The sequence below is a fragment of the Empidonax traillii genome, unplaced genomic scaffold (genome assembly GCF_003031625.1).
Source record: "Empidonax traillii isolate 1590-97213 ecotype Southwest subspecies unplaced genomic scaffold, ASM303162v1 scaffold322:size1131127, whole genome shotgun sequence".
In the NCBI taxonomy this organism is placed as follows: Eukaryota; Metazoa; Chordata; class Aves; order Passeriformes; family Tyrannidae; genus Empidonax; species Empidonax traillii.
This window is the reverse complement of record NW_020955515.1, coordinates 598,761-616,943: the sequence shown is the minus strand read 5'-3', so window position 1 is coordinate 616,943 and position 18,183 is coordinate 598,761. Positions and strand designations below refer to the sequence as shown.

General features: G+C 45.2%; 1 protein-coding gene across 1 annotated transcript; it reads right to left on the bottom strand.

Annotated features, from left to right (window-relative positions):
- Positions 1 to 417: 417 nt before the first annotated feature.
- BLMH (bleomycin hydrolase) lies at positions 418 to 18,183 on the bottom strand (the record flags this gene model as incomplete). Its single annotated transcript, XM_027891458.1, has 12 exons — positions 418 to 1,427; positions 6,585 to 6,654; positions 8,629 to 8,746; positions 9,166 to 9,233; positions 9,331 to 9,489; positions 9,983 to 10,138; positions 13,756 to 13,848; positions 15,104 to 15,192; positions 16,423 to 16,564; positions 17,195 to 17,304; positions 17,665 to 17,862; positions 18,141 to 18,183. Coding segments are annotated over 12 exons (1,398 nt in total), but the record flags the coding sequence as incomplete, so codon positions are not given.

Below are 18,183 nucleotides of genomic sequence, written 5' to 3'. Positions count from 1 at the left end.
AGCACAAGAAACACTTTCAGAATCATTTAATTACTTCCTCCCTCTGTTGTCCAAACAAAGTCAAACTCAATCCCAGAGCACCATGGCCACACCCAACGCTTTTTGTAGCCTGCACTTGACTTGAGCAACACCTTTATTGCCACCCCACTTGTGTTCAGGTTGTTCATCCTTACTTACCCTCGTCTGCCTTGGACTAAACCCAGTGTCGAGCAGGGAGGTTGGCAGGGGACACACAGACAGTCTGGACTATTTAAATCCCAGGATTAGTCCTGCTCTCAAACTGTTTGAGTGCCTCTGGCATGTGAGGTATGTCCACATTTTGGCTCACTTAGATTTAGCTGCAGGTCATTAACACCTTCCCCTTTCACGAGTTACGTGTGTCTTGTTCAAAAAATAAAGAAACCAGAGCTGTGCCAGTCACTTTAGAAAGTGTTTATTCAAAAGCTTCATAGCACCATCTTGTTTTTTAAAACAACCAAATAAAATGCAGCAATTAAAACATTGGTTTTTCTGTTGAGCATGACACTAACTCCACCTGTGAACATATTTATGGGTGTTCTTGCTAATATGAGTGAAAAATAGCGCTCCTGTGCACACAGACATAGCACTGGGCCTTGGGGTGGGTTATCCAGTCCCAGCTCGATAATGGAAGAATAAAAACAAGCGAAACTGGATACCTCGAGGAAACAGTCCCCCCTCCCCAGTTCTGCAGGAAGAGGAAGTTTGCTCAAGGTAATTTTTAGCAGTTTCAATGCATATGTCCCCCCCAAAACTTCGGCAAAACTAAAAATGTAAATATATAAAATATTTTTGGGCATTCATTTCTGGAACGAGTCAGAGCATAATTAGTTAATTAAGTATCTCAATGTGTTTGTTCTATCATCTAGCTATCAATTCTAAAGGGCCTTCTATGCCCATTTTTTCCTAGGGAAAACACTGGTTAAAACAATTCCACTACATATTACTACTCTGATTTGCATTAAAAATTCAAGGTAAAAATCAAACTGCCATTGACAGCACTTGTCACGTGCTTTCAATCAGGAGGTTGTGTTTTGTTTTTTTTTTTTTCCCTTTTGAGTTTTGGAGTAGCCTGTCTGAGAGCTGTGATCAGCCCAGGCAGTGAAGCGCTATTTCCCAAGGATCCTTAACTTAATTTCAGGAGCACGGACCACGCCGAGCGCTTGGTCACGGCATCGTTTGGCTATGGCTTCCGACCGCTGGAATTCTCTATTGCATCTACTTCTGATGACCGTGGAGAGGCAAATGCCCTGGAGTTCACTTGGCTAAAGCCCCCATGGGGTCCCAGGCTGGCAGGACAATCGGTTCCTGCTGCATCACCGCCAGGATCTCCTCGGGCACGTGTTTCTTGTCCACCACCACCTCGTACACGTACTCGGAGAACCAGTCGTCCGTCATGATCAGGTAACCTGGGGGTGAAAACAGAGCCAAGTCTCACCTGGGAACAGTGCATCAAACAGGACCTGCTCACACCGGTCATCTCTCAAAACAAACCAACAAAATCAAAACAAACCACAAGAAATTTAACGTACAGACTGACAGGATGTTCTTCGTGTGCCCTGAAAGGCCAAGCGAGAAGCCCACTAGGAAAAACAAGTCCCAGAATATCCATAATTTATGTTTCCTCTGTTAAAATAGGCATTGAGAACACACAAGGGAATTACAAAGCCTTAAAAAAACCAAACAAAACACAACAAAAAAAAAAAAACAAACAAGCATTTAAGGCAGAATGTAAAATGGAGTATCTGGCTCATGAAGTGTTCAGGATTTTGTGCAAAAGGCAATTTTCCAAGTGAATATCCAAACCAGCTCTGGTTTAAGAAAGCTTTGCTGGGTTTAGTTCCTGCAGTAAGAGGCAGCTGCCTGCTTTCCTCAAACATAAAGCCACCTAAATCACACTTAGGCTGAACCACATCTTAATTTTCTCCCTTAATATAATTCTGACTGAGGATTTCAGTGAACACCCTTTGAGCTGGGGGTGGGGGAAGTCACATTTAGAGGACTACAGGTTTGAGCAGAGCTACCACTGGAAACAAAACCCCTCCAGGTGAACTGAGAATGAGAGTGGCTGGGAGAAAAGAAGCATTTAGCAGACAGATGAGAAGGCTTTATGTAATAAAGTTCCTCATGTCCTTAAACAGTATCATCACACAATCAAACGAAACAAGAAAATGTCCAAAGAATGTGGACAATAAACACATCTATCTACACCATCTTGTTTCTAAAGCAAGAGATCAGATAATTCCCACAAATTAAAACCCCTATCAATTGTAAGCCGAGCTAGAAGCCATTTTGGAAGCACTGCCAAAGGGAGCTGCCTTGATTATTCTCTCTTCAGGATATGAGTTCTTGGGACACACAAAAACCTCTCCCTCCCCAGAGCCAACAAGTAATTGCACCCCGAGAGGATAATGAACTGTGCCTCTGCCATCCCGGATCTCGGAGCCGACGCTGCCGATTGGGATCGCGGCGTCTGAGCGGGAGGAAAGCGCCGAGCGGAACTTCGGGGCATGCAAATAAGTCAGGTGGCTTTTAGAGCGATGAAAACCACTTATTAAGCACGGGAGACACCTCCTGCAGACACCTGGAAGTGCCCCAAGGACTCGGCCCAAGCCCCTCTGTGCCCACCTGTCCCAGGGCGCTGCGGGGAGCAGGTGAGAGCCAGCGCTGACACGGGGTGGCAGCAGTTAAATCCCTGAAATGCCCTCATGCAGAAAGAGCAACAGCCAGGACAAGAGATGGAAAGCCCTAAGGGAGCTAACTCGTGGCTGGAGATGGGTCACAGGGAAGTTCTTTTCATGCCAAAACAAGCAGATGGACCCCTATCTGAGGGATGTGATGGTGTGATTTAGTACTGCCCTCTTGCTTGCTTTTAAAAAAAGATATCCTATGGGATAAGCTGGGTTCAAAGTTAGGTAATAACGTCCTGTGTCTCTAGAAAAAAGAGTACTCAGAATAATTAAACTTGCCTGGATGGCTGAAGGAATGCCAATAAACCAGAAAGGAAGTATTTGACTGGGAAGTGACTTTTTTACCTCAAAAAACAAGCAATGTTTGTCAGCAGCTGTGTTCATTCCTTGAGGAAAAACAGAGAGGATTCCAAGAAACACTTTTACAACAGATATAAATGTAACTACCAAATATTTAGGAGAGGCAATGCTAGGCTATTCCCAGGGCTTCCTTTTCTCCAGGACAAGCACTACCACAGGATTTCAGTCCTGCCCACTCCAGAGTGTGGGACTCCATCCCATGACCCCCTTCCAGTCCTGTCCCAGGCAAGTCAGGGGAAACAGGTGTTACCTGGCACCTGGAATGTGTTTGCAGCAAAGCAAGAGGGACAACAAGGAAAAACTTTCCTTCCCTCCCCACAAACAGTCCTTTGTTTGCTCAGTGTTCAGTGACCCAAGTCCAGTCTCTGGTGTTTTGTTGCAGGTTGGACCCTTTATCACCCTGTCCAAGAAATACTGGGAGTTGGGGCTTTACTGGTGTCCCCCCACACCCAGCTGGGACGTGCCAAGTTTAACATCATCCTTGGCTGCCTCTTTGCTGATGTGGATTCTGGATCCTTGTGCTGGACTTACCCAAGCACTGCTCCCCAGAGAAGATGAGAATCTTATACCTTATCTTATCACAGCCAGAGTGACACAGCAAGAGAGCCCAAACAATGAGTCCTCACCCTCCCACACCTACTAATGGACACTGAGGGGAAAAGGAGGAAAGAAGGAAACCCTGTCAAGCTGAGTCACCACCCCTGGAGGGATGTGAATGATGTGTAGATGTGGCACTTGGGGACACGGTTCGGTGTGGGCTTTGCAGTGCTGGGATAACAGTTGGACTCTGTTTGCCCTTAAAAGGTCTTTTCCAACCTAAATGATTCTGTGACTCTAAGTCACCTCTTCCAGTGTTTGAGAAGGGGCCCTGAAGGATATGTCCAAATGCCTTTAGGTTGGTTGGTCATACCCAAAGAAAATCCACTGAGGGATTCACCTCCCTGAAAGAACAGCCTGAGATAGAGCCAAGCTCCCCAGTTCTGATGGGATTTTCTGTCAAGGCACTTTTCCAGGCAACTCCCTCAGCAAAACAAAGTAGAGACAGCGAGCAAGACTTTCCAGAGACCGTGGTCTCCACCAGCACAAAGCAGATAAGGGACAGTGACTCACCCTGCACAGTCCACACAGATGGCACGTGGACAGAGCTGGGCAGGGTTTATTCAGGTCACTCTGGGGTCCTATTTTATTTCAAGGTACAAGCAGCTCCTCCTAAACAGCTCTAGAAGAGCTCGTTCTTGAAAAGTTAAGTGTGTATTTGGATGCTCCAGCCCAGAAATGCCACTGCTCAGTCACAGCTCAACAGGTGCCACTTGTAGCAGTGTCTGGGTTCAGTTATTGCCCTGTGGTTTGGGAATAACAGCCAATATCCTGAAATTGAGCCCAGTCTTCATCCAGTTCTAATAAAGAACAACTGGCCAAGGAGCAGATACAACCCACACGATTTGCTGACAGACACCTTCTAACTTCAGTGTTTGCAGAACTAACCCAAGTCCACGCTGGTGCTGTAAGACAGCTGAGTAAGGCCCTTCCCTCCTGCAAGCATTCCTCTCACACCAGCAGCATCTGACATCACAAACCAAGCATCTGCACTGTCCAAAAGCAAAGTGCTTGACAGTCCCAGCACATTTTTATGTTTTACATTCTCCATTATGCACAGAAGTGTTTAACAAAGCAGTTTGTACTTTGAGACAAGAAAAGGTTTTGATGTTCCTTCAGTATGAACTTGGCTTTTTTTACTTAACCCACCATCCCAAAGCACATTTTACTGCTGTCACATGGACGAGCCTTGAAGGCTGAATGTCAGTGGTTTCACTGTTTTGTCAAGACTGAAGATTTTTATTGGGATATTTTGCTGTGAATGGATACAGCTAACTCAGAACAGACACTACTGCACGACCAACCAGCCACAACATAAATTGAGACACTTTTCCAAGAATATTCTATGTTTTAGTTAGCTGTTCATGTTATCAAAAGCTTATGAGTAAGACCACATCCTAAAACAGCGCTCCAGAAATAGTCTATTCCCAGAAGAAAACCCAAGACGTCCTGGGAAAGTTCTGCCACACCAAATCTTACAAGCACAACATTTGGGATTAATGTGCAGCAGAAAAACGTGGTCAGCAGTGACTGCTGTGCCCTGGGACACTCTGCCCAGCCTGGCACACCCAGCAGGGAGGCTGTGCCACAGCTGAGCCCACATCCGACCTGCCCCACAGAGGAGATGACAAAACCCACGGAGTTCCCCTCCACTCCCTTAGGAAAAGCTGAGTGACCTCGGCAGGGCAAAGCAGGGACGGCTCTCACACCACCAGCCCCACTCCCCCAGGGGCAGGGAGCTCAGAGCTGCCCCCCAGCCCAGCACAGAAACACCTTCAGGTCACTTCCATGCTCGTGGAAAGTGGGAATAACTGGATGCAATCTCCTAAACCCCTGCTGAGCTGGGACTCAGGGTTCTGTCCACGCTGCTGCCACGTGCCAGAGCCTTTCCAAAGGAGCACCAGTGCAGGCCAGGACAGGAGGACAAGTCCATGCAGAACAGCCTGGTGAGGATTCAGCATTGTGACCCCAGTGCCTGTCCCACAAGAGAGCAACACTGTAGGGGTGCTGCACATCGTGTGTTTGGCACAGCTTCCAAAAGGCAACCAAAACTACCATTTTTTTCATTGTTTTTTCCACAGCCAGCAGCTATTGGAGCTAGAACAGTTGGCACTGCAGCTGTTCACAGCACAAGCTGGGACCAGCCGGGCCCTCGTTTCCTCATTTCTAAAAATCAGTAAGCAAAATCTTGCAGATTGATAAACAGTGCTTGAAAAGAAAACACAAACCACTTCAGTTTCACACGTGGCTCAGGAAGGTTATTCAGTACCACCAGCCACAGGCAGCAGGGGATCCCCCAGAGGAGACAGCTGTAGTGACAGACTCGAGCTGAGCTCTACTACCAAAAGCTTTAGGACATTTAAAAGTGTTGCAGTGAACTCTTTATTTCTGCTTTCACACCAGAAGGAAAAAACATTCCTATAGCGTGCAGTCCTTGGAAGTGATCCCGTCTTATCGATGCTGCCAAGCATTTATCTATTGTCCCCTTATGAACAGATGTGTTACACACCCACAGGAATTCCCGCTATCTCACAAGAGAGGTACCATCATCGTTTTGGACTAATGCTACCAGATTTATCACACTTGTGTTCTGCAGCAAAGGACTGAACAACAAAACAGCCAAAATTCTGACCAGTGTGAATGAGCTGCTGGGGATTTTAGGAAGGAATAATGGGAATTTATTATGGCTGGGAATTTACTTGTGGTCAACAGCAGACTGGTATCAAGGCTTGAGAAAACCAGCAGCCTCAGAGCAATAAACCAAACAACCTCCAGAAAGTGATAATGAAGGATTTAAACTTTGATAAAACAAGAGCTTTAGATAAAGTCTACCAGTATCTTCCCATGCCTTCCACACACAAACCAGTCCTTATTTCCAGACACAATGTTCAACCCCCTGTTCCCATGACCATAAATTACCTTTATTGCCACGGTCTTCACCCCAGGAGTTTTCCACTCTCCATTTCTCAAATGCATCTTCTTGCCCATCCTGTGACAAGACAAGTCAGTGGCATTCAGTGAGTGCAGGACAGGCCAGGCAAGAGCAGCCAATCCCCCTCCGTGTCCAAATCCAGCACCAGCAACCACAGAGCTCTCCTCCCAACAGTCTGCAGGCACCACAGAGTTCCACACAGTGCTGACAGCTGGAGAAATGCAATTTGCTACCCACTTACTTAAAATCTGAGGAAACGTGGTCAGGAAGAGAGCCTGCAATAAATAACTACTTTCACCAGAAAACTGGAATTTAACTAAATCCACACTTGGCCTTCACTGAATCACAGAATTGAAGCAGCCACCCCTATCCCCACCAGAGCATGGGGCCTTCTGAAATGTAGGATGCACCACTTGCCTGAACTGGGAATCAGAGGAAAAGAACAAGGACAACAAAGCAACTCTCATAATTCAGAACAGAATCAGTAAGAGCAAGTGCAAACCCTTGAAGAATCCAGCTGAAGGACACAGCTCCAAGTCTGGGGCATTGCTGCTGAAATCTTTTTAATATAAAAAAGTAACCTGAAAAAAACACCTCATAAATCCACTTTTAACACTCAATGGAATATTGTTGCAGTGCTTCTGTTCTCACTCAAAAATACAGGACAGTCCCTAAGATGAGACATTTGAGAGCTCCCAGACAGAAACTGGGATGAGCATGTTCATGTACATAAAGTTTTTAACCAAAAGGTGCATTTAATCCAAATCAATTTTTGATGTTGTAAAATTGTAATAGGATTTCTTAAATCTTCAGAGCCTTTTTATAAAGCAGGTAAATCCGAAGTATTACATTTTTCAACTCAGTTTATCAAAGCTCCTTTAGATTAAGTTAATGTTTAATGCTAAGGCATTTACAAAACAAGAAGTAGGAACAACTTTGTCCATTTTGAAAGTGTAAAAGCTTCTGAGTTCTGAACTTGCTGTAGGATGACTTCTTTTAAATCATCTTTTGATTACAGACACCCCATCCATCATCTACTGATCTTCTACTCCCTTTGGTAAAGAATTCAGGTCACGTTTAGTCACATCTTATGCAACTGTATTTAAATATGCAAAAATGGATTTAAAAATACAGTTCATAGACTGGAGCTGCCAGTCCCTCACACCATCAGTGCAAACATACAGGCTTCAGTGATGAACAGAGAAATAGGTTTTTAAAAAGCACCACTATAAAACAAGTTTTCCTTGGTTTTCAGTTAGATATTTGCAGAAGTGTTTGTGCAATCTGATACACAATGGAAGTGTTAAGAGCTCGGGGTGCAGAAAACAGGGAAAGTTACATTGACTTGTAAAAAGTAACTCGGAAGAATTATTATGACTCAGCAGTCCCATCTCGAGTCCCCAGACTCCAGAGCTCAAGCAAATTCGTTCTGTGCTGTGCAAGCTGTTATTTCTCAAGCCAAGGTCATGTTGGACAGGAAGAGATCACTTCAAAGAAACTTTAATAATGACAACTTCTGGAAATAAATGGAAACATCAACATTGCAGATAACCCTGAGTTGTAAGTTTTTACATGGTTCTTTTTACTTCATTATGTGCTTTGTTATAGTGCCAGGAGCTGATTTAGCTGTGGATTCCTCTCAGCCACAGAGCTATTTTGGACACTGTTTTCGTCCCCTAATTAGAGGTCGGAGAGATCCCAAGCCAAGGAGCTGCAGGAGGTTAACACTGTTACCAAGAGCCTCCTACAGCATTTTACCAGGAGCTTCACACTCAAAACCAGACTGGACTAACCATGCAGTGCTCCTCCACTGTGGGCAAAAGGAAAAAAGTCCCTTGGCATGTCTAAAATTCTTCCCTCCTTGTTAAATATTTATAGTTCTGAACACTCAGACTACAGAAAACACCAGGAGAGCAAACAACCAGGCCTTGTGGGAGAACAACTTACACACCGAGCCCAGAACACAAACAAGCACCCAGGATATTCCAGTAAATCCCCACCAGCATCAGAAGTTCAGGAAGGACACTCTACCTTCTCAGTGACAGCTGTCAGGACCATGGCATGGGTCATCAGGGATTCTCCAAAGATCAGGCGCTCTGCTTTGTTCATGTTCTTGACGGAGACACCGAACACCAGCTCATGATTAAATCTATTAGAAAGCCAAATAAGTCACACCACAAAGGATGCAGGCAGAGTTCTGACCAGTAAATCAGGGAATTAGGAGACTGCCCTGCCCCAGGAGCCAATGCACAGACTGGCACTGAACAGAGTTCAACTAATTTTAATGTCAGAATAAATGCAAACACTGATCCCTGTAGGAGTTTCTCTCACCAGATATTAGACAATTTAAATAAGCAAGAATATTTAACAACTACTTGTAGTGCATCTTTAAAGGATTCAGATTTAACTAACAAGCGAAAACACTTCTGTGCTGCTGAATTACTTAAATATAATCTTTTGGGGTATATAATCCAAACCATGCACAAATTAGTTTCTTAAGCAGCTAAAGGACTGTTCATGCCCTCACCACGTATCCCAAATGGCATCCTGGTTTGATTCTCTACTCACATATTCAGGTCATTGATTCCCAGCTTGCCATAGAAGTGCTTTGCCACGTCGCAGCCAAACCACACAGCCTGCAAACAGAGGGAAGGGTCGTGTCTGGGCCATATCCCAGGGGTTTTCCATGGCAGGGGCCGCACTGGGCCATCCACGAGGAGAAGTCAAACCCACCTCTCCATCCTTAATAGATGCTGCAGCCAATTTTTTCAGGACCTCCACGGGCTGGTTGTTGTAGAGTGTTTTCCTCCCCCCAGCCATGTTGCCCAGGTACTCCACCGTGTACAGCCTGTTGTAGGGATTCTGGGGTCGAGGATCATTCACCAGACAAATCTGCCAACAACCAAGGTGTCATAAAAAGGTGCAACTCAAATCTCTGAGCAGTGGATCTGGAAGGATTTCAGGGAATGGCTTTTGTCCCAGATTCCTGCCTGTCCCATAGCAAACAAGCCACTTAACTGAAACAGCATTTTTATGTTTTTGGTGGTGGTTTTGTTTTACAAGTTCACCTCCTAACTGTGGCAGAGCTGCTCTGCACATTATTCCTGCTCTGATGGGCTGCCTCATGACACATTATGACTGATGAGATCACTGCATATTTAATCATTACAAAATCATCGTGGAGCTGCAACGTGAGGTCACAGATGATTGAAGGGTTAGAGTACAAACAGCACAACAGGGAGGAGAAACACAGGGCTCTCTGACCTGGAGGAACAGAACCCACCCCACGTGCTGCAGTTACAGGGGGGGCAGACACTGGAAACTGTGGGAAATAAGTGGCTTAGCAGCAAACAGAGGCCTTGAAAAGCCCCTCAGCATCCCCCACCTTGTCCTCCATGTTGAAGTAAGGCTTGACATGCTCGTTGTAGAACTGCACCGGTGTCATGGGGCCATATTTGTGGTAGTTCTTCTCCTTATCCCGGAATTCCCAGCAGAAGGTCTCAGGAGGGCTGCCCAGGCAAGTACTCACTATTCTGAATACCTGCCCAGAGAAGCAAACAGAACAGCTGTGAGCCTGATGGAACACGCAGGGCTGCCCCTCCTACCACAGCAATGCCACTGGAGGACGGATTTCGCTGTGTGAGAACCAGCTGGAGAAACGGGATTTTAACAGTCATGAATAAGTTTGAACATGAATAAACACACACATGAATTATTTGCATTTATCCCTCGAAATCATGGTGTTTCAGCAGTTCAAAACCAATCTGAAAGGCCACAGGAAAAAAAAAAAATCAACAGCATCTCTCTCCATTCTCACACTCCAAGTTCTCAGGTAAACCATCAGGCAAAACAGAAGCTTAAGGCTGAACCTACAAATTCCAGATTATTCAAGGAATGCAGCAGCCAAAATCAAAAGGCCAGTCTCATTCCAACATTTCCTAAATAAATCCTCCAACAAGATATTTCCCCAGTGCAAAAGAAACTTTACCAAATTGACTCTAGAAAGGCTTGAGCACTGAGCATCACCTGTTCTACCAGGTGGTCTGCCCCATGCAGAGACAAACCAGACCTCCTAACACGGGCATTTTATCCCAGTGTTTCCCCTGCACTAATCCCCTTTTTACCATAATGTTCATTTGGATTTCAAAGATGGGCCCTTGCTTCTTTTCAAAAGCCCAGAATAATCTCCTCATCTGTTTTAATAACATTTAACAACATCTCTGTTCAGGGCTGAGCTGGCAGGTTATGTAATTTAATTCCAGATCCCTGCCTGCTTGCCTGTGACATCCTTTACAGCTGGCAAGCTTTCTTTGGATTTTTAACACAAAAAGTTGACCAGATTTCAAGTCAGCCCCCTTATAAATCAGAACATGAAACTGCACTTCAGAGCCACTGCTGTGCTTTCTCCCAGGGCTTATCAGGGAACGTGCTGACACCGGCACTGCAACCAGATGAGTGTCTTGAGGGACACTGAGCAGGACCTGCCACAGCTACTCTGGGGACAGAGAATTTAATCACAGTTAAACAGGTCTGAATCTGTTTTACTTCAGCTGACACTGGTCTTCAGCTCTGTGCCTGTCTTGAGCATAAGGTAAGTCTCTTCCTTGCAAGGAACCAACAGGTTGTTTAAGACAAGAGGAGGAGGAGTCAAATCTCAGCTGCACCTTCTCCACTGGGATCCAGCTCCAGCTTTCCCAGGCTGCCAGTCCTCACTTTCCTCTCTTCTTACCTTTCCCAAAGCTGACTTACTCCTCCTGGAGCTGGTTGAGCTGATTTATATGGATCCTAAAGCTCCATAAGAGCTGCCTTTGTGCTTTTGTGCTCTTTGTGCTGACAGCAAAAGGAATGCACTGTTCATGTTAAGTAACATGACCTTGGCTGTGCAAAAAATACAAATAAAGGTGTTCTTGCCCCGAGCAATTTAAGAAAACAAGCAAAAAGATTAATTACAGGTTGAAACAAGGGTGTGGGCATGAGGTTTTTACTGTAGGAACTCACACATTTATTTCTCAATAAATATGTTGAACAGCAAACGTAAACCCCTGAATTACTATAAATATTTATTTTGCACATACTGCATTAAAGGTACCATTTGCTGTGGCTACGCCCACATTACCTCAGATAACCACAAGTGGTGAGAGATGAGGCTGTGGAAACAAAATAAGCAAGAAAAATGCCTAAAAGGAGAGCTGCAACCACTTGGGCTGCAGGCAGGGGAAGGAAAGTGATGGAGGCAGAAGTCTCCAGGGAACAGAGGCAGTGCAGCCTGGGATCGGCCTCCCTCCATTGTTTTGCCACCACACCCAAGACAGGCCATCTCTTTATCTCCCCAGCTTCCTCCATCAATAAATAAAATAATCATATTTTAATTAGAAGGTGACTTATATCAACCCAGTGACAAATAAAACCAAGATAAGGCAAAGATACAGGGGCTTGTGATAAAACCCAAAATGAGTAAGGAGGGGAAAAGGACACTCCTGATAAGGAAGAGTCTACAAAGGAGAACAGCAAAGGAGAAAAATTCAGTTGCATGAACTGCACTGATTTCCACTTCCAACCTGCTGTGCCCTGGTTTGATAAGGAGAATGTTTATACAGTTCTGGAGTGAATATTTAATTGTGTGTTCCAGTAAAACTCCCCCATTGCAGCTCAAGTGCTGCTCCCAGCAGGAGCAAACCAAGATTTGCTATGCAAATAAAACCTCACAGAAGAAAACCAAGCTCTGCTTTGCCACATGAAAAAAAAAAAAAAAAGAGGCAACACCACTTCCATACATAGAAACACATGTAAACCACTGTTACTACTGCAGGAGAAAATGCTGTGTTAGCATCACAGGATTAAGCATTTATAGAACAAACTGCAATCAGTTAATAACCCTTTAAAGTCAGCTCCAGGATCCCTTGCCAAAGGGCAAGAGGCTCTAAACAAAAGAGGAGATTTTGCGGTGTCCCTGCCCTGACCATCTCCTGGAAGCTTTTGATGTCTGCTGTAAAATCCTCCAAGGGCTTTTCGGACACACACTGGATGCAAGTTGCATTAATTCACCTTTCAGCTAAGAGCTGACTGGCAACATGCTGGGGGAGGCTCAAAGCACAGAATTCCGTTCATCTTAAGGCAAGAATGAATTTCACAACAGCTTCGATGAAATCCAAGGAATGTGAATCAGTTCTCTTTTAATCTACCCTTAAAATTAGATAAAAAGAAGCTACGGGTTTTTACATGAAGTGCAAAGATGAATTTGGAAAACCCAAACCAGCACATTAATCAACACTTGCCCATTAGTGGAACTGCCTAAAACTTCACAGAAATAGCCCAGGGTAGGTTCTGACTAATACTGATGTTGACTGGATTGCAGAAAAACTGAACACACAACACCAAAACAGTTCATTTCGTGATTCATCTAAAAACAAACATGAAACCACTAGGTACTGTGTGTTTGAGAAATAAATGAAATATGTAGTTTTTTTAAAATGCATGCACTAGGTCAGCCTAAAACAGGCTCAACTTCTAAAGCTATTTTTGTCAGTTTAAGGGCCAAAGTATGAGCAGTACAGAACGAGAAAAATGACACGGGTCACTCACGTTCAGTGTGAGCAGGTGGAGGTTCAGGCACTGCAGACACACTGCACTTACAGGGTGAGTTCATTCACAGCCAGAAACAGATGCTGTGATTCCTTGCTCTGCTGCCCCCCGGGATCAGCCCACAGCTGGACTCAGCCTCTTGCAGAGACCTCCCTCTCGTGGTTCTTTTCTGCTCTCTTGTGGGGAATCTTTGCACGACACTTGTGCTGCAAGATTTGCACTCAAAGCCATCAGAAGGTGATTTTCCACCTCTTTCCTGCTATTTATGAGAGCCCAACAAGGCCGCTATTTTGACCTCTCAAGACACGAAGTGCTGCTTTCCTGCAGCAAGAGATGTCTGTGAAGTGTCGTCATCCTGAAATCTGTAGATCCAAGACATTTGTCTGGAAGTATGAGAGAATCTCAGGATGAGGCAAAGCAACAAGCCACTGCAAACCAAATTCACTTGAATAGCTCCAACCACACTTCTACCTGGCACTTGTTTTGGCTGATCCAAGAGCCACAGAGCAAGGGGAAGAAATGCCCTCCATTCTGGCCCTGTGTTCCAAGAAGATTCGTGCCTTTTTATTTATTTACCTCTTCTATCATCATGTCCATGGCAGCACAAAGTTCTCCTTTGCTTCCTCCACTTTCCACCATGTTTCTTAACCGCAAGCAATATTCCCTCATCTGTTTGGAAAAAAAGTTATTTTATTGTAAGGGTATGAAAGGTGTCACCTAATCAGTCCCAGGACTTCCCACCTGGTTGTTTCAAGCACCCATTTTACTCTTCACAAAACATTTTCAAAATGAAAACACCCTTCAGAAAGTTTCATTAAAAAAATAACAAGATAATTGAATGTTTTAAGAGATCAGCAAAATATAACGAAAAATTAACAAATAGTCCCAATTCAATTACAGTTTTCCAGCCTCTGATGGGAGGCTTGCAGCCATTAAGCTCTTAAGGCTTCATCTCTCTCGCTTCCATGACTGATGCCACAACATCCACACACCATCAGCCCCTCTGTGACTCACAGAACACACTGCCTTCATACTGTAACATTTGTTTTGCAATTCTAATGCATAATTGATCTGCTGGTTGATAAAAAGGCGGCAGCATTTCCCCACTGCACGTCCAGCTGCAGTGAGAGCAGCACACACTTCCCATTACTGTCACCATCCATAAGGCTGGGAACGGTGAGTGGGGCTCCCTCAGGACCAGCTGCTTTGCCGTGCTCAGGGCTGGAATAACATTAACAGCATTTATGATGTCTAAGCTCATTCCAGCACATACTTTGCATTTTTTATGTGGATTTCAGCAGAGAGTTTTCCCCTGAGCACGTAGCATATGAACTGGAAAAAAAATAATCAAATCCCACTGTAAAAAAAAAATATATTTTAATTACTTTTTTTATCTAGCTACCTACACTAGCACCTTCCCAGGTTAATTAATTTCTGTAGTCCAGGGAGCCAGTTAACACCTTCCTTCAGACCAAGGGCACTGCTGTAGTGAAAGCTGATTTTTAAGATTCAGTGTTTTGAAAATACATTTTTTCATCATTTTTTATCCAATCTGGCAGTCATCTCCAGAAACCTTGGCACATTGGTAGATGAAACACCGAGGGGGTGGAAAAAAGTCACCTAGACACCATGTGCTAGTTTTGCAGAAAGAGATTTAAGCAGACACATGTCAAGAATCAACTCTTTTGGAAATTTGACGTTTAGGAATAACTGCCACTAAAAACCTGCCTGGCAATGGGTATCTTGCACAATCTCACCTTCCTGCTCCAAGATTAACCTCAGACTGGTGAGACTTTAGGCTGCTTGCAAATAAGTTTAAGTTGCTGAGATGCACTTAACACTTTGGTCAGTAAAGATAAGGAATCTTGGCCAGGAATTCATTCCCATCCCCTCCCAGTCCTTATATCACCCAAATCAATTTTACCTTATGATTCAAGATCTCATTCATCCTCCTAGTAGCCTCTGTGGTGTGAGACTCTGGGAAGTATTTCTTGGGGACAACACCGTACTTTTCTAAAAGACATAAAACCACAGGTTAAGAATTGGCTTTCCCACACAACAGATGCTCATACTTCTGCTTATACCCATGTTAAAGCTAAAGAGAGTTTGGATTTGTGCAGAGATAAGGGAAAATCTCTTCCTTAAAGGTTACAAGTAACCCAAGTTTACATTTTAATTTGTGACTGAATCTTGACCTCTGAACCACGTTCCACAGGGGTCCCAGAATGTGGAATCCCTGAACTGCTGAGTATCATTTAATTTAACACCTGAAAGTTCTAAACTAATTAGTGCTTAAAGAAGTTCTTTTCACCATAAAAAACCCCCAACTTGATTACTTTAAAATAAGCTCCTGAAATACCTTCTAAAGAACTGGGCCTCCTATGAATCACTCCACGTAGTTTATCTAAAGTTGACTGACTTAACTTCCTGGTCTCCTTTCCTCCTCAATACTTATAAAATACCAGCAGCAGCTCAATTGCTTCCTACATTGTGGTACCAATCACAGATCCCACCGTGCAAGGCTCTGGATGTAACTGCAGCATCCCAAATCTTCTTTGCCCTGATTAAGTATTTATAACAAATGGGTGGGGGGGAAAAAAGGAACCTCCAGGCTTCAAAGAAAACAAATTCCTTTTGTGATTCTAAATATCTGTTACTGCCTTGTTGAGTTACAAAAGGTGTCACATTGTTTCACAACACAAAGGAAAGCAAGTGCTGGTGTAATTAAGTTTCTCCATCAGGGTAGGATCCCGTTTGTGCTGGATCTTTGTAAGACCAGCACTGCCACATTCCGCATCAATTCCCTCTCACTGGTCTCTGTACCCACTTCAGGCTGCAACTCCAAGTAGTTTTGCTCCTGCCTGGTAGACACACCCAAGTGTAGTCCTGTTTTTTCCTTACCTTGTGCCCTAAAAATTGTCCACATGGATACAAATAAACAGTGTTGAGTTGACCACTGGAGTAAAAAGGGATTGAACCTTTTTACACAATGGGAAGTCTGGGATATCTAATTATTTCTGTTGATCTTCTGAGCTTTTATCATCAGCAACAATATGCTAAAGCAATGCAAGACAATTTAAGCCTGACATAAAAAAGGTCTTTGGTTAGAAAAGGCAGTGGTTAATGGCATCGTGTTCCTTAGCAAATTCCCAGGTCTCAAACTCAGTTTCTTCTTCTGTTCCATTCCCCATCTCAAACCACTGTGCAACTTCAGGAAGGGCTCCTAATAACCAGTTCTCTTACCAATGATGTTAACCAGCATATCCCACTGTCCTCCATCATTGGTGGGGTTGGAGAGCAGGAACTGGACCAGTCTTCCTTCCACTGGCTCCTTTTTCTGGGCTGTCTCCACAAAAGCATTTAAGAAGTAGTAACAACGCTCAACCTGAAACACACAGGGGAAAGAAACCCTTTTAAGCCTGACATATTAATTAATTGCTGAATATTCAAGTTGTTTGGAAGTACAAAACAGATGAAGCTGGTTCCTGCTCATCCACTGAAATCCTTATTTTCACCCCTCTAGCATTCCAGGGGCTACATCTTTGTTACAGAGCAAACATTTAGGAGTGAGTTAGCTCAGAGCTTGAGGGTAGGGGAACAGGAAATGTGAAACATAAGTTATGCAATGAAGCCTGGCCCAAACTAGCACTAGATTCGCTTGATTTCCCTTAGGGGGACAAGCAGACACACAGCCGGTCACAAGCATGAGTGACAGTCCTGTTTCCCCTGAGCCTCCAACAAGTAACTTATCAAATATCAAGTAACTCCTGAAATATCAAGTAACACTTGAAAAAAAAAGACTTTTACTATTCCAAAACATCAACGCCTTGACAACTTTCTTCTCCAGGTGAAAGTCACACTTTGCTCGACCTGCATTTAACACACGTTTTTAAAGAACTTTTCAAGTTTCTTTTTTCCAGATGTATCGTTAAAACAACCCAGCCTAAAAGATGTCCCGTCCCAACACCAGCACCTGACTGCATGAGCCACCCCAGCACAACCTGGACGACGGTACCTTGTCCCAGAAAAAGAGATAGGACTGGCTGAACTCAAACTCCTCGATGTTGTATTTCTTCATGAAAGGAAGACGCATCGCGTTGAGGCAGGAAAAGATCCAGCATCTCCCTGAGAGATCAAAGGAACCAGGATTAAAGCGGAACGCCTGTACTCAGGAGCTGCACAACAATCCCTTCTACCACGAGATCCATGACACAGTTCTGCCTCCAGCCTTTGGCCAGGGCTGGTGCACCACACCAAAAAGCTCTGAAGGGCTTCTGAAATCTCTCACTGCGAGCACAGGTCTCGGTTACAGGAGGAAAGAGAGGGAAACGCTGCAAGTCTAAAGCCTGTCATTAACTCGGGAGATGCTGCAGGGATTCAGCTTTGCTCTAGAGGCCGGACAAAGGACTCCCAGAAGCACAGTCAGTGTTACCAGTCAATCTCCAAACGCCACCCCCGGCCCGACTTCCCCCCGACCCTCCTCACCGGAGTTCTTCTGGTTGGTGACGGGCTTGCCCTCGGCGGGCACGGCGTGCTGGAAGACCTGCACGGTATCCTGCACCACCTGGCGCTGCAGGCACACCTCCAGCGGGTCGTTGCATGTCGCCACGTTCTGGGCCAGCAGGAACTGCGGCTCGGCCCGCAGCCGCCGGCTGAAGGCGACGGCCTTCTCCGTGCTCAGCCCTGCCGGGGGGACACGGGGGGAACCGTCACGGCCGGCCCCGCACCACCGACACCCCCACCACCACCTCGGGGAACCCCCTCCCTCACCGCCCCCCCTCTCCTCCCTCACCGCCCCCCTCCTCTCCCTGGCGCATCCGAGGGTCTCCCGCCCCACAGACAGGGCCCCCCTCACTCACAGTCCGGGTAACGCTTCCCCCTCCCCTCCCGTGCCCTCCCCACCACCCCTGCCCCGGTAATCCCCCCCAGCCCCGCTGCTGAGGGCATGGCGAGTCTCCTACCCCACGGGCCGGATCCCCCCCACCCGTAGCCCCGGTAATAAGG